This window comes from Antennarius striatus, chromosome 19 (assembly GCF_040054535.1).
Source record: "Antennarius striatus isolate MH-2024 chromosome 19, ASM4005453v1, whole genome shotgun sequence".
NCBI classification, from domain to species: Eukaryota; Metazoa; Chordata; class Actinopteri; order Lophiiformes; family Antennariidae; genus Antennarius; species Antennarius striatus.
This window is the reverse complement of record NC_090794.1, coordinates 4,094,909-4,110,422: the sequence shown is the minus strand read 5'-3', so window position 1 is coordinate 4,110,422 and position 15,514 is coordinate 4,094,909. Positions and strand designations below refer to the sequence as shown.

Here is a 15,514-nt window from a genome sequence, read left to right as displayed (position 1 = left end):
TCAACCTTAAATTGAAAGTGATTCGTGTCGATCCATTCGACCCGTGACTGCTGGTGACAACCGCTCACGGTTGTTGGATTTACTCGCTCACGGTGTTTCCGAGGAGAGCGGCAAGTCTTACCTTTGTGCAGTCCACTTTCCCATTGATGCAACGGCAGCTGTTGCATTCCTCTTCCCAGTGGCTGCTGTGGGGAAATTGCAGCCCAGCGTAGTGGCAAGCCTTCCCAATACCGATAACTACACACAGATAAATTCAATTCAAGGATCAATCAGTGGTTACGTTCAAACACGGGGTTTGACCCCGAGAGGTGTTTCTAACGTAGGGGATATTTACACTCTTGGCATCGGGTTCCTGTCCGGCCAAGCGGACAGATGCAGCGGAATCCGTTGATCTCGTCCACACAGGTAGCGCCGTAGGCACAGGGTGAAGACTGGCACTCGTTTATGTCTGCAGGACAGAAGGACATCAAACTTAAGTTGGACCCTAGAGGCCAGATTTAATAATTAATTTTTTGTATTACAGCTGTCAGGTTTTATTCCCTATTTCACAAACTTGTTCAATCATCTCATGACATTTCAGATTCATATCATCCTCCTTTTTTTTTTTTTGACGGCAGTCAGTCACGTTTTAAAACTTCCCGTTACAAAGCCAATCGTTAGACTGAACAGTTGATCAAATATTTACCATCACCACCAGAAATCAGTGGAATCCTGGTCCATTGTCATCCAGATTAATGCAGATGAGGACTCTCAAATTCAATCCTGACGCTATCCGACCAACAACAAAAGAGTTGAGAAGAATTTCAGGGTCACTGGGTGATTTGTCTTCTGTGTGTTTCTGAGACTGGGAGAGTATGGAGGAGGGACGACCTCTGACCCCAGAGGTATTAAAGGACCCAGAAAAATAGGAGACAGGAGGTGTCCACCTTCTCCTTTTTGAGCATTATTCCTCCCTCCATCTATTCATCCTCGTATTACGCTGTACTGTGGCAAGAAGAGCATTTCTCCTACAACTATGTATAAAAGCAAATAAAAGTCAGAACTCACTGATTCTGCAGTCCGGTCCGGCGAAACCAGGAGCACACTCACACCGAAACCAGTTGACTCCGTCCACACAGATCCCACCGTTGTAACTACGAGAGGAAAGAAACAGCCGATGATGAGATGAGGCGGCACAAAAGCCACATCCTTTCCAGCTGCAACAAAGCCTATGGGTTTTGTGTGTGTATATATGGTGGTGGTGGTGGTGGTGGGGGGGGTCACAAGGCTCAATTCAACTATCAATACAAGCCTCCACCTTTCAGATGCTAATTGGCGTGTCCAGACCCTCCCCTCATCACGCCTCCACCCCCCCAACCCAGGATGCACGGGAAGAAAGGATCCCCACCCAAACGTCTCTGCCATCGTTTCTGTGTTCCTATTCAACATCCGAGCCCCCTCTCCTCTGAGAGATGTGGCTTTCAGGCTTGATCTAAGAACAACTTCCACCACCACCACCACCACCACCACCACCACCTCCCGCCCCCAACCCCCAGGTTGCCAGGTCTGAGTGAAGTGCAGCGATGAGGATAAAGAAAGAGGTGCTGGGAAGGGTCCGTACAATATGAATGTGGGAGGCGGGAAGAAGCTACATACCATGGATGAGGGTTGCAGTCATTAATATCTGTAAAAAAAAAAATTTAAAAAAACATTTAGTTCTTCAGGACATATAACTAAAATATATATCTATGTAATATCTCTAAAATAAAGTTATTGAGTCATATGGTTAATTATAATACATTTAACCAGAACTCTAAACCCAATCCTAATCCCAAAAGGGACACAAATACCACTGGATTTTCTCTGAAATGTCTCCATCCAGATAAAAAATGACAGTCAGTGTAAAACTTTCCACACTGACATTTATCAATTTGAAGGGACAAAACCAACCGCTAGCTGTCAGCACAACGACGATCATCGACTCCCGACAACTTTGTGCATTACTTCAACAAGTCGGACGGGGGACGCGTTCGACTCGCTGAACATGCATCATGTGACATATTTACATAATCAAGTCATCTTGGAACGAATCTAACACAAATATCTCATGTTGGATTTAGCCAAGCTAATAAACTAGCAGACAAATGCAGAAATAGGGCACACACACACACACACACACACACACACACACACACACACACACACACACACACACTGCAGTCATAAGGTCTATTTATAATTTATAAAGCAACTGTTGCATAACAGAAGTTCCCCTGCTGGAACTGTGGATCATGAAATGCCAGAGTCATAACGTGCTTTACGTAATATTATGATTAATGTATTCAAACATTAACAGAAGGAATATTTATCATTTGTCATAATAAACTACATTTGTGTTCTATGAAGGTGTTCATAGAGTATGTAGGCCTTCAGAGGCAGAACAACCACATTTGTTACCATCAGCAGTAGAGGTGCAGAGCTGCACTGAGACACTCACTCTGGCCACAGGTGGGGCCTTCCCAGCCCTCCTTGCAGATGCAGGTAAAGGTGTCTCCCCCACCCACACAGGTTCCATCATTGGAACAAGGACTGGAGGCACAGGTGCTGTTCTTAGCTGAGGGAAAAAAGAAATTATTCACCGAAAAATGTGAGAGAAAATTAGAAATGCTATAGCAGATATAATTTTATATTCATCTGACCTGTTCTCTATAAACCTGGACAGACTTCTTATGTTCTAGACCAATTAGTTTTTGAACTAACCAACCCATTAGGTTTTGAACTAAGTAAGCTCTAAACTAACTACATTTTTAAATAACTAGGTTTTGAACTACCCATGTTTTAAACTAACTAGTTTTTGAAATAAGTTTTTAAATTTATTAGGTTTTGAAATAACTAAATAACTATTTTTTTAAACTAACTAGTTTCTGAACTAAGTTTTCAAATGAAGTGGGTTTTGAAATAACTAACTACGGTTTTAAACAAACTAGTTTATGAACTAACAAGGTTTTGAATTATTATTAAACATTGTATTTAAACATGTTATGATAATAATATTATTATTATCATGGTTTTATTATTATTTATGTTTATTATTTATGTTTACACTGTATGTTTCACACCTAATCCTGCTTTATGTGCTTTCAATTGTAATAATAAAGTTGTTTTTTTTATTTATTTGAATTACCTGTGTTGCACGTGTTTCCTCCCCATCCAGGTGTGCAGGCGCACCGGAAGGCGTCGCCGTGGTCGTAGCAGGTGCCTCCATTACTGCAGGTGGTTGCGTCACACTGGCTCTCACCTGGCAAGAGGTGAGACACAAGAAACACTGATGTCACGCCATCTTCATACGATGACTCAACGCCTAAACCCTGTGTTACATACACACTCTGTGTTCAGACCGTCAGTCATTACAATAAAAGGTGACAGCAGTCGACATGACTCACGAGAGTGGCAGGTCTTGCCCTTCCACTTGTCAGCGCACTTGCAGTAGAAGTCGTTCACCAGGTCGACGCAGTGTCCCCCGTTCTTACACGGGTTCGCTTTGCACTCGTTCACGTCTGAGAACCATTTAAAACAAAATCCATCACGACGTGTTTTCTTAACTTTAAAATGCTGCAGAGACCCCGACTGGCGGAGAGGAGCTCACCGAGGTCACAGAGACGACCCTCCCAGCCGTCGGGACAGACGCACTGGAAGGAGTTCACCCCGTCAATGCAGGTCCCCCCGTTTCCACACGGGTCGCTGATGCAGTCGTTTATGTCTGGGGGAAAAAAAATCAGTGGAATCACACCCAGAAACAGGTTTGATTGTCTGTTTCTTAAAGATTTACACAAGCCAATAATATAATGGCGAATCTTTAAAGACGATTGAATTCTATAAGAACTCACAAAAGAAATTCCTCCATATTTTCTAACCTGTAGAATCAATTTATTTGGGATTTTCAACAAGGAAAAAAATGTAGGATGTGCTCCTCCGGTAACAAGATTACAGTCCCTAAGAGGTCGGCGTGGTTTCAGTTCCACCTGTGGGGTTCTAGTGCCAAAAACATCGCAAATAAATTAAATTCTGAAAAAATCTAAAAAAGCGTGAGCCTACTTTCGTGACAGTAGATGCCGCTGAACCCCGGGTCGCACACGCAGGTGAAGTTTCCCGCCGGCTGGCTGATGCAGCGTCCTCGAGTCCCACAGACGTTAGAGGAGACGTGACGCACTTCGTCCGAGTCGTTGGTCGCTATAGCAACAGTGCAGCTATCGATGACTATGAGGAGAAAAAAACAAAAAACTGAATGACTTTTTCTGTACATGCTAGCCTCGGTCAACGCTGTTATTGTGGTGCGTTTCCTGTCACCTTGACAGGAAGCGGTTTGACAGTTCTCCTTCAGCCGCTCACACATCTTCCCCTCGTAGCCTTCTGGACAGGCGCAGTAGAAATCCTGGTCCATGCTGTGACACGTGGCGTCGTTCTCACAAGGGTTTGGATCACAAGCGTCTGACGGTGGAGATCGTGTCGAGACCTGGAGAGTACAGGCGATAAATAGTTTAATTAACAGGTTTGAAAAAAGGGGAGTGCCACCAAGTTTTCATACGATTTTCATGTCCTTACGCAAAAGATCATCTCCGACTAACTCCACTCGAGTCCAGCGAGTCCTCACCTTGTACTTTGTTATTTAAAAAATGTCATTTCAGGCTTGCAAATTCGATTGCGTCTCACTCCTCCCAACGACGGAAGGCTTAAAGGAACTGATTGAAAGCGACCTGCCAAAGCCCCAAATGAGCAGACAGACAGTAAACAAAAAGGTGCTGATCATAACGTCGCGTTTAACTGCTGAGTCACATGTTTCTTTTCAGGAGTTTTGAGACCAGACAGACCTGAAATGAGGCTCAATATTTGTTTAAGATTCAGAAAGTGTTTAAAAAAAAAACGATATAAAAATGGCTTCTTCTTTTTTTTTTTTTTTTTGGTGAAATGTTCTTCATAAAAAGTAATAATTATGACGGTAATAATTATAATTTGGAAAGAGGAAGTCTTCCCTGAGTCACCTGTATCCTCTTGCTGTTGCTTTAAGTCCATTTACCAAACCACATTACCTCTCTGGGGGTGGTTGTGTGGGCAAAGGGGCACTTAAATAAAAAGAGTGTTAAGTCTTGCATAGGTGAGCGGCTTAGCTCAGCTCAAATCAACTCTGCTGCACACAACAAATGGAAAGTGAGTAAGCCTCAGAAACTGTCCCTAAGCTCATCAAGGGAATCCACGCTTTCGGTTTTACATTCGCTGCCCTGCTTAATCTGAGCAAGATTAAACGAGAAAGAGAAACTGAACTAGCAAAAAGGTGACAACTTCTGGAAGCCAATTTTCTTTTCTTTTTTTTACATGTTTTACAATATAATTTTGAACCTTAAATTTGTCAGATGTCTTGATTAAATCCACTTTGCAGAATTATTGGAGCTCCTGAACACATCGCATTCAACAGTAGAGTTGTCTGATTTGTTACCGACACATTTTATTTTTATTTTACTGAGCACTTCAAAAGATTTCCTGTAAAGACAACTTTGAATCTTACGTTTCCTGTCCAAAATCTATTAAAAGCATCAGAGTGGGATTGTTTCCACAGCGCCGTGAAACATAAGGTCAACCAGCAAAGATAAAAACACACAGTCTGAATGCCCATTTTCATTTTAAAATGGGTTCAAAGTGTTAAAGTCAGGAGCTGATTTGTTTTTGGCTTTTCAAATAAAATCGATTCAAGAAACTCATAACTTGTTTGTTTTTTATAATCAAGGCCGTAAAGAGTAAATTTGTCTCCGTTTCCGACCATTTCTATCAGGAGTCAAGTTGTCTTCAGGTTCAGATCAACAACAAAAAAAATAAAAAATACATCAACGACTTGAGAAGAAATGCAATCAGAGAAACAAATGCTGGAGGTTTTACAGTTTAGTCTCTAGAAGAAAACCGTTGCCTAGCAGGATGCCGGCAGACATCCAGCCACCTTTCAGAGACGCTCATATTTATAGTAGAGATGCTAAAACAGGACTGGCTCCTGACCAGTGATGCCCCCCATTCAGGGCCCGAGGGGTTTCAGAGGAGCGCTGTTTTTTCCACTGCTAACCTACATCAGCTTCACTTGAGAGAGAGAAATGGCTGCAGGAAAAGACGAGCTGTGTCGTGAGAGAATAAAAAAAAAAAAATAGCACAACAAAAGTCTTCACGTCTGATTCTGCAGAGGTTGTGGGGGTAAAAAAAAAAATGCTTACGCAGCACCTGACACTCACCTCACACAGCTGTCCAGCAAAATCTGACGGGCACTGACACACGAAGCCGTCCAACAACGCGTGACACTGGCCGCCGTTTTGGCACGGTCGGCTGGCGCACTTATTCCTCTGGATTTCGCAGTGAATGCCGACAAATCCTGGGGGGCACCGGCAGTGGTAGCCCCTCAGGATCTCCTGAAGGAAACACACCAAAAAAAAAAAGGAATGGATAAAAGGACAATTCCAGATCTATTCCAAAAAACAAACAAGCAAACAAAAAAAAAAGGACAAACAGGAGTGGATGGAGTAGAGGAGATTTAAAAACGCACCACGCATGTTCCTCCGTTCTGGCACTGACCGCGACAGCCTCCGACGTCTGAGGAGGAAGAGGTTTTTGAACGTTAAAAAAACCCAAAACTTTTCAGTTTGTCACATTGTGCATTAATGAGCTACATTCTAAAATTGTGGGATGTGCAAGATTTAACTGGATGTTTGGAAAGGGAATAACTAGTGAAGCCAAGACAGGTGCTGGATAGACCTTGTGCAGATTGCAAACTGGACATGCATTGGAGGGAAAAGAGAGGAATCGAGCATGCAAGTTCGCTCACGAAGGAGGAACCGGAGCTCCGGATCCGGCCAAGAACACAGAAAGAGACGGGTTACCGCGTGTGAGGGAAGAAAAGTGAGTGAAGCTAAACTACGCCGATGGATGCTGCGTTTCCTCGAAGTGACAGGAGGCGTCTTTAAAGTAGGCAGAAGAGAACGCCGGTGGAGAGACATACATTTAGAAGAAGTGACATTTAAAAAAGTGGGGGGGGGGGGGGGGGGAATATCAAAAAATACTGACTGAGGTCACAGTTTTGTCCGGACCATCCCCGAAAACAGTTGCAGTGATAGCCGCCAATCAAATTTTTGCAAGAGCGAGCGTTCAGGCAGGGCTTTCCTGCACACTCATTAGCATCTGTAAAGAAGCAGGATGTAGAAGATTGAGTCCATCAAACGACACCAACCAGAGAGGAAGAAAATAAAAGACCAGAAATACGACCTCTGGAAGCCCAGATAACACAGGAATGTTGTATATCTAGGAAATGTAGGCTTATTAGAGTTTAAAAACCAGACCTAGAATTAATAAAGTTTTTTTAGACAACGTTATGTTTGTGGTGATTTTAATATTTATTTCATCCATGAACGAAGGCGTTTGAAAGTTTTTGCGACAAAGAAAAGCATCGCTGTTCAAATATTCAAGGAAGGAGGAGGTATACGGGGGAGGGAGGGGTGGTGTGTGTGCGGATCCCTACTGTGCTGCCTCACACACACACACACACCTGTCTTCTCTTTGAAATCCTAGCCTCCATGCAGACACCACGCCACACACACACACACACACACACACACACACACACACACACACACACACACACACACACACACACACACACACACACACACACACAGACAATCGTCAGGTAAGGCAGGAGGGCCAATGGCTGGCTGTAAACTGAGACCTGAGCCGGTAAGATGACACCCGAGTCTTCGGATTGGTTTCCTATCCCCACCCCCCACCCCGACACACACACACACGCATACAAACAAACACAGACACACACACACACACACACACACACACACACACCGTCTTCATTTACAGCTCGAAATCCATTTCCTGGCTTCGTGGCGGTCGTGCCCGTCTTCTCGTAGACGGACGTAAGGAAAAGGAACGCCGTTGCCGCCGGCGACAGACCAACTCCCAGATATAGACGCGCTCGTAGCTCCTACGGCCATTGAGAAAAAAAAAAAAAACAAGAAAAAAAAAACGCGGCGTGCAGCTGCCAGCTCCTGCAGGATATCGATAGCTAGTACTCCAGCCACGAGGCTCGGGTTGCCGCTTTCAGACACACAACATCGCCCCGCTGCTCATTTATCCCGAGCCGTGAGTGATGTTGGGCGTCGAGGCTCAGAGGCCGTCTGTTGTTTGCCTTAGAGCTTGAACAAACAGCACACACACATCCAGGATGAGGGACATCCTATTCTTTAACCTCTAGTGGTGAAAATGATCATAAAAACCAGTGCGTGTATGTGTGTGTGTGTGTGTATGTGTGTGTGTGTGTGTGTGTATGTATGTGTCTCACCTATCTGGCAGGTCTTTCCCTCCCACTGTGGAGGGCACACACACTCGAAACCATCCTCCAGGTCGATGCAGGTTCCACCCTGAGCACAAGGGCTGGCGGCACACTCGTCCAAATCTAAAAAATAAAATAAAATAAAACAAAGAAAAGAAAGTCCCTCCTGTATTTTATCTCTTACTACAGGCGACACCAGGAGCTCTGAGGACAAAGTGGACTCACTGTTGGCACAGGTCAGGCCTTCCCAGCCAGGCGGGCAGTGGCACTCGAATCCGGATGGAACCTCGTGACACGTGCCGCCGTTGGCGCAGGGATTGGAAACGCAGGAGTGTTCGGCTGCAAAGACGTGGATAGAAAAACGACGGCGTCGGATCAACGATGCTTTGGATCACTTCCTGTTTTCCCAATACGTGATTAATTGGATAGAAACAGCCGGAGCCGGTTCTCACCGATCTGACAGTTCTTGCCCGAGTATCCTCGTGGACAGGCGCAGTTGTACTCGTCGGGTTCGGTGTTCATGCAGGTCCCGCCGTTGACGCAAGGCTGGTGGCGCCCGCAGTAATTCAGATCTGGAGAAAGACATTCATTTACATCACGGTCCTCAGAATAGCAACGCTGATGTTTTCATCTGGAAATGCTATAAAATAACTACCGTAATCCCTCGTTACTCGCGGTTAATGCGTTCCAGGACCACCCGTGAAAAAAACTAATTCCGCGATATAACGACAAACTATTTATTTTATCATTTAAACATTTATGAATCCTCCCCATACTGATATAGAACCACTTTTTTTTATCTGTATGACCTTTTTCTTATCGACTGTTTAAAGCAGTTTTGTGTCTCACGAAAGTGCGCCGCATTCAGAGAATCACGGAACACAGCGCCCTTTCGGAAGCTGTCAGCCAATTGAATTGCGCGTACGATGTCACGTGACTACCTCCTAAAAATCTGCGATTGTAGTGAAACCGTGCATCTTGAATCACAAACAAGCAAGGGATTACTGTCCCGTCCCCCCCCCCATCTGATTGCTCGGTTAAAGGACGACTTCCCCCTAAAGAGTGACGAATAAAACTATTCAGCCGTCCAATCAGAGAAGAGGATTCAAAATTCTCCTCTCCCGTTGTCTGGAGTTGATGATTCACCATCTAAAGATCCTTTCCTTCAGCCTGACTGACAAATTCACCCTCAGGATTTTGAAGCCAACTGGATTTCTCTCCTTCGTTTACCTTGGAATGCGTGAATAACAGTTTTTAAATAAAATACAGACAAGGACGAAAAGGCTTCGTTCTCAAACACAGAAAAAAACTCGTGCACTTTTTAGTACATAATAGCACAATGTCTATCCAACAGGTTTTTATCTTTCAACTTCACTTGATACTCAAATATAGAGGAAAAAGTAGCTGGAGGGGCTGGAGGTCCCTGCCAGCATCTGGAAAAGGTTTTTAAAATAAAACGAGAACATTTTTAAATCCTGCCGTACCTTTATCACAAAGCAGGCCGCCCCAGTTCCTCTCACAGTTGCACTGCCAGGGCGCGGTGCAGGTCCCGTGGACGCATCCGGGATAAAGCATGCATTCGTCACAGAACTGGCCCCACCAGCCGTAGCTACACCTGTCAGGTGACACACGCGACAAAACGTGGTCACGTCTTGGCGTTGTGATTTAAAGGGGTTCTTTGTTCGCATGTTGTACACACATAAAGAACAACACCCTCCTTGTGCTGCAGATGAATGAAGACAATGAAGGGACTCAAACCCAATCACCAACATCATAAAAAGATGAAACCGGACAACGGGGGCCGACTATCGTCTGCGGCGACCTCCCCGATCCTCCCGACAGTGGAAACACGTCTAATACTGTATCTGCCTTTGCGTCAACCTACCCCCCCCCCCCTACCCGGCCAACTAATCTTAGTGGAAGGCGACATTCCAGGGCAGGAGGGGTTAAGAATACTTCCAGCGGCTCCCGTGTTCATGCTGGAGTCTGGGTGGGGTAGGTAGGGGCGGGGGGGTGGCTAAGTGCTACCAGGGTGGCACGGCGGTCCTGAGAGTGGGGTGGCTGGAGACGACGGTGTGTAAAGTGTGCAAACGCCTCCGGCTTCATGACAGCAGCGCGACTATTCCAAGGCTGGGGGGTGGAGGGGTGGGGGGGGGAGTCGGCCGGGCCAGCTGTCTTGTCAATTGAATGCTATTTTGAGCGTCCTGCAGACGGCACCGCTGTTTCTCTCTCCGAGACGAGGCCCTTTGGAAAGCTCCGTCATTCTCAAGATGGGGGGGGGGGGCATCAGGGAATACTTTGCATGCTTCTTCCACTGTATATGATTAGCTTCACAGGGTCTGTCAGCAATAGAGCAGCAACATTAAGAAGAAATGTGTGTGTGGGGTTTTTTTTTTTAAATTCTTTGCCACACTGGATATCATCCATGTTTGATTCCAGAGAAATGTTGCATGAGTGGTGGAAAATGTGCACGTTTTTGGGGTTTTTTTTTCTAATCCAGGTGATTCTTGGGAAGTAATCCTTTTACAAATATGTCGGAACAAGCCTTAGTGTGTGCTAATAAAACACCCTCAATGCAGACGCAAAACAACAGGCACGCACCGGCTTTGTGCTCCTGAAAAAGGCCTGTAGCGAACAGGGGGCAGAGCTGTGAAACGGATAAATTAAAAGGGAATGAAAGGATACGTGGGGGGGGGGGTTTGATGCCAACTTTACGGGACCTGAGGCTTCAACTTAAATTCATGCTGCTGCAGGAAGATTCCTCCCCGCTGCTCCTTTTTTTCACCTTTTCCTGTCGACGGTGACTTGTTGTCTGTCTGCAAACTAAAGACGTCCTCCTGATACAAAAACGTAAAACTGGTCACCCCTCCCCCCCCCAATCTGGCAGGTGAGGATGGGGGGGGGGAGAAGGGTTACAAATGACGACGGGATGTAGTCCATCCGGGAAACGTGGGACCTGTGGGGGCAACTCGACGTCACTTGATCTACTGTCACTTCCATTTAGTGAAACGCTCACGGCACAGTGGGATACTAATTTTCCCTTCCTGGCCCCCCCTTCCCTTCCAAGGAGGACTGCAATGCGGATGGGGAAGGCATATGACAATTCGCAGCACGTTTAATGGGTAGTCGGATTCACACACACACACACACACAGACAGAGAGAGAGAGGACGAGACGCTTTTGGTATTCTGGGGAAGGATTTCAGGTTGACTAAAAATACAAGAAGGCAGGCGTGGTGTTTCCCGTTTTCTTCCCAATCGAAGGTGGAGATGCCCCCAAAAAGGGAAGAGGAACGAGCAGGCGCGGGAAAACAACAGGCTACAACAAGTGAAGGTGTCTCCATCTGGCAAGTGTGGAAAAAAATTCTTTTCTTTCACAGGTTCGGCTTCAAATTGGGAATGCCCAACACGTCTACAGTTGCATTTTCAGTGCTTTGAAAAGTTACGACCGGCATGCGTAATACAAAAAAAAAAACGGAATTCTACACTTTATGAAGGCGTTACATCGACAAAAAGTGCAACACAAGTGACATTTCTGCATATAGATGAAACAGATATCGATGCTAATCTTACTTGCACTCTCCTGGGACGAAGCAGCTGCCGTGTAACAGGTTGCAGCCTTGCTTGCAGATCGCTGGTGAAAAGAGTCAAAGAGGAGAGACCGGGAAGAATTTATGAGTGTTCTTTAAATTCCTTTAGGAGCCACAGATCATTATATTTATTCTCATGAAAAAGAAATCATTCTTTAAGAAAGAGGATCTGTGTGTGGGGGGGGGGTGGGTGGGTGAGAATGGAGCGGGTGGGAGGAGCAGCTCATTTGTTGGCCATCTTTCTAACTAGATGTGAGAATTCATGACGCCCCCGATTGGGGGTTGAGGGGGCGAGAGAAGGGACAACTTTATAGCTGGCGTGTACAACAATAACCCCCCCCCCCCCTTCCCCTTTTAAAAAAACAAAAACACAAAAACCAACCCCTCTCCTCAACGCTCCTCTTTTCACCCTTCCTCTTCAAAGGTCAATCGGGTGATTTAGTGTGGACCCCCACTCCAGCACCACCCACAACCATGAACACCCCCCCCACCCCCCCAGCTTGGATTCTCGAAAGTTACTTGTATATTGACTTTGAATTTACTGACACGTGTTAAATTTAAGATTCCAATGACTTAAGGTAATTACCCTGAACACTTTACACACCATTGTGTTAAAGATTGGGGATAGAACCCCCCCCAACCAAATCCATTAATTGTTGGTTCAATAAATTGGTTGAATACAGAAATTAAAAACCCTGAAAAGAAGCGATCTTGCAAGAATCGAGATGAAAAAAAAAAAAGTCATCCGCATATTTTTTAATGTAATAATAATAATAATAACATTTAGCACCGAGCTCACCTGTCCTGCAGTCGGGGCCCATCCAGCCCTCCAGACACACCTGGGCTCCTGAAGACTCGCAGCCGTAGTGACCAAAGTAGTCGTCACGAGGAACGCACAGCTTGTTGCACTTGTTGCTATAGTAGTTCTCATCGCAACGCACTCGGATGCGATAGACGATGCGAGCCACCGGCCCGTCGTGAGGGATGGTCTGCCAGGGGTCGCCGGGGTTGATCATACCGGTGTGAACGTCACGTTCAATCAGCAGCTCTTGCTCGCCTGAAGGAAAACCGGACGGAGGCAGATGGAGGCGTGAAGATGTGGACAGTTTTTAGTGGATTCACACGACAACATGTAGACGAGTATTTAAAGTATCCCCTCGTAAAAACTAACATATGATCAACAAGTTTTAGCTTCTAGTTTCGGCAGACACACACTGCCCATTGTAGCCGGTGAACAGAACAGCCAAAAATGTCTTGTAGGACCAAAATAGAACCAACCTGGTTCACCTGGTGTCCAGAAACAATAAAACTTATGAATCAACTGTTTGCTACCAAGTCAGTCTCATTGATTCACGGTTCAGCTCTACGTTCCCAACTTTTAAAGGACTCCTGAGAGTTCAGTCAGGAAGTCTATTTCACCGTCATCCTGTCATTGTCGATAGTGTCTCTATCTGCCTCTCCATCTCAGCAGAGTCATCCACCACCACCACCACCACCTGGACTGTCTGAACTCCACGGATGTTTTCATTTCACTGCTGACTCTTTGTTCATGATCTCCCTTAGGAGTCTAAGAACCCAGGACTCAATGATAAGACTAATTCTCAGCGATCATTCCTGACTGAATTTTTTAAACACAATCGGTAAAAAAAAAATTTTTTTTTAAAAAGTCTCCATCTGCTGAAGTTATCTAAGGATAATTCATCACAGACTGGCAAAAGGTCACAAACAGTCAAGCACAATCACTAACAGTGACGCTGATCAATGTTGACTCTCCTAAAGGAAGGACGCTCCCTCGTACGATACGGTAATGCATTCTGACTCATCAGATAGAGACTGGAATATCACCCAGATACAAAGTGCTAACTGAATTTTAAGAATGCAATTGACATTCATCATCTGCAAACAGATCCATTATCCGGTGACGGAGCACATTGTCAGTGCCTCAGAACACTCCATGTGCATTGTCATGTTGGGAGGTTGCCATCATTTAGCCTGGAGCGCACACACAAACACACACACGACACTTGCGATAAATTGTTTTCCTCTTGTCTGACTCGACGCAGCTCCAGCTTCTACCGAAGAAAGCAATCTTTATCACAGTCAGATCCACGCTGAAAAACAATCTCTATGGAAATTGGGGGGAGTGGGGGGGTCCACGATTTCCTTTGCCTCATGTTTTCAGGCTGCAATGAACCGTGGACGTTTAGAAGTGAGAAAGCAGAAAGCTTCCACTGCTGTGGGCTGACACAGTGTCAGACAGAATTAGGCAAAAATAACAGAAATAACTCCCGGTAGTTGCCAGATAGAGAACAATGGGCTCTGAGCCCAAACCGGGCTCTGCTACCTCGGTGTCTAAACACTGAGCCCGGCCGCCCCGTCCACTCCACTTCCTGCTCGATAAACACAAGGAAAACAGCCGGCTGCCTTTCCTGAGTACACAGGGGCAAGGGAAGAGAGACGCGCTGGAGGACGTGACGCCGGAGGAGAGGAATCTCAGTGACAGACCAACACACTGCCGCGCTTTTACATCGGACCATGAGGCCGCTGCTGACTCAGGACAGAGAATAACTTCCACTGTCTTACAAACACACGGCGTCATGAATTCCAACATTTTTTTGTGCGCCAAAAATCTATTTTTTTATTTTTAGCAATCCACACATTCTTTCTTTAATTCTTTCATTTTGAATGTAAAAAAAGACGAAGAACAAGAGACGAGAGACATTCCTGAAAGGAAATCACTTAAAATAATAATCTTTTAACCTCAGCGAGGTTGTTTCAAAATGAATCTGTGAAAAAAAATTGATCGATCAAGGAGTGTAAAATGATGTAAAAATCTAAAGCACCTTCTCCAGGTACAGAATGGAACAGGTGTGGAATGACAAACTCAGCCATGAAGAAAACTCAGCAAACAAACACTGACTTTTACAATATCATTAATGTGAAAAATGTATTTTTGACACCTCAATACCAGATCGGTAACAAAAAAAAACAAAAAAAAAGGCTCAGTTGTCTGACACTGGATGGTGATAACTCAACGAAATCAGTAGTCAGTGGTTGTGATGTGGTGTCGGCCATCACAACCATCACTGAACCTGTGCTGTCAGAAAAATCCACATTTAAGCCTCACATCATTCTGACTCATCCGAGGTAACCACTACATGTAAGACTGTCCGGTCCAATCAAACCTGTGATGTCACAATCTATTTCCTCTCCATTGTTTGCGTTCACGAGTGGATGTGCGTTTGATGTTACGGACATAACAGGATGCAATGACTTCATATGAATGAGGAGTATGGTTTAGACTGGGGCGGATGGAACGGCACACAAATGCAATAATGTGCACGTTTGCATGCAAAAAAAAAGAAAGGATAATGCATTAGAGGGCTGCGTCATGTGTTACCATCTCCACAGATCAAAGCTCCGTCCACACGTTCAGACGCTTTAGGATTCAATGGGTCCACTTCCTCCCAGACTGAGCTACTGCTCGGACGGGAAAAAGGGGTTTCACAGGAGTCCACCCAGCGGACATAAGCAAAGGAAACAGGATGCAGCTGGTCACAAGTGACCGCCAGAGCCAA

At 45.3% G+C, this 15,514-nt stretch overlaps 1 protein-coding gene across 2 annotated transcripts in view; it reads right to left on the bottom strand.

Moving 5' to 3' along the window:
- jag2b (jagged canonical Notch ligand 2b) overlaps nt 1-15,514 on the bottom strand; it is a 35,695-nt gene that overhangs the window by 5,626 nt on the left and 14,555 nt on the right. The window contains exons 4-22 of one of the 2 annotated variants that reach the window (XM_068342527.1): nt 12,736-12,993; nt 11,920-11,980; nt 9,832-9,962; nt 8,800-8,919; nt 8,573-8,686; nt 8,357-8,470; nt 7,075-7,188; nt 6,557-6,603; nt 6,249-6,422; nt 4,327-4,492; nt 4,075-4,236; nt 3,626-3,739; nt 3,423-3,536; nt 3,164-3,277; nt 2,477-2,593; nt 1,636-1,663; nt 1,048-1,133; nt 335-448; nt 122-237 (exon numbers count right to left, since the gene is read on the bottom strand). In XM_068342527.1, coding sequence (XP_068198628.1) covers nt 122-237; nt 335-448; nt 1,048-1,133; nt 1,636-1,663; nt 2,477-2,593; nt 3,164-3,277; nt 3,423-3,536; nt 3,626-3,739; nt 4,075-4,236; nt 4,327-4,492; nt 6,249-6,422; nt 6,557-6,603; nt 7,075-7,188; nt 8,357-8,470; nt 8,573-8,686; nt 8,800-8,919; nt 9,832-9,962; nt 11,920-11,980; nt 12,736-12,993 — 2,264 coding nt within the window. The remainder of the gene's footprint in view (nt 1-121; nt 238-334; nt 449-1,047; nt 1,134-1,635; nt 1,664-2,476; nt 2,594-3,163; nt 3,278-3,422; nt 3,537-3,625; nt 3,740-4,074; nt 4,237-4,326; nt 4,493-6,248; nt 6,423-6,556; nt 6,604-7,074; nt 7,189-8,356; nt 8,471-8,572; nt 8,687-8,799; nt 8,920-9,831; nt 9,963-11,919; nt 11,981-12,735; nt 12,994-15,514) is intronic. The other variant, XM_068342528.1, reaches the window with a different exon arrangement.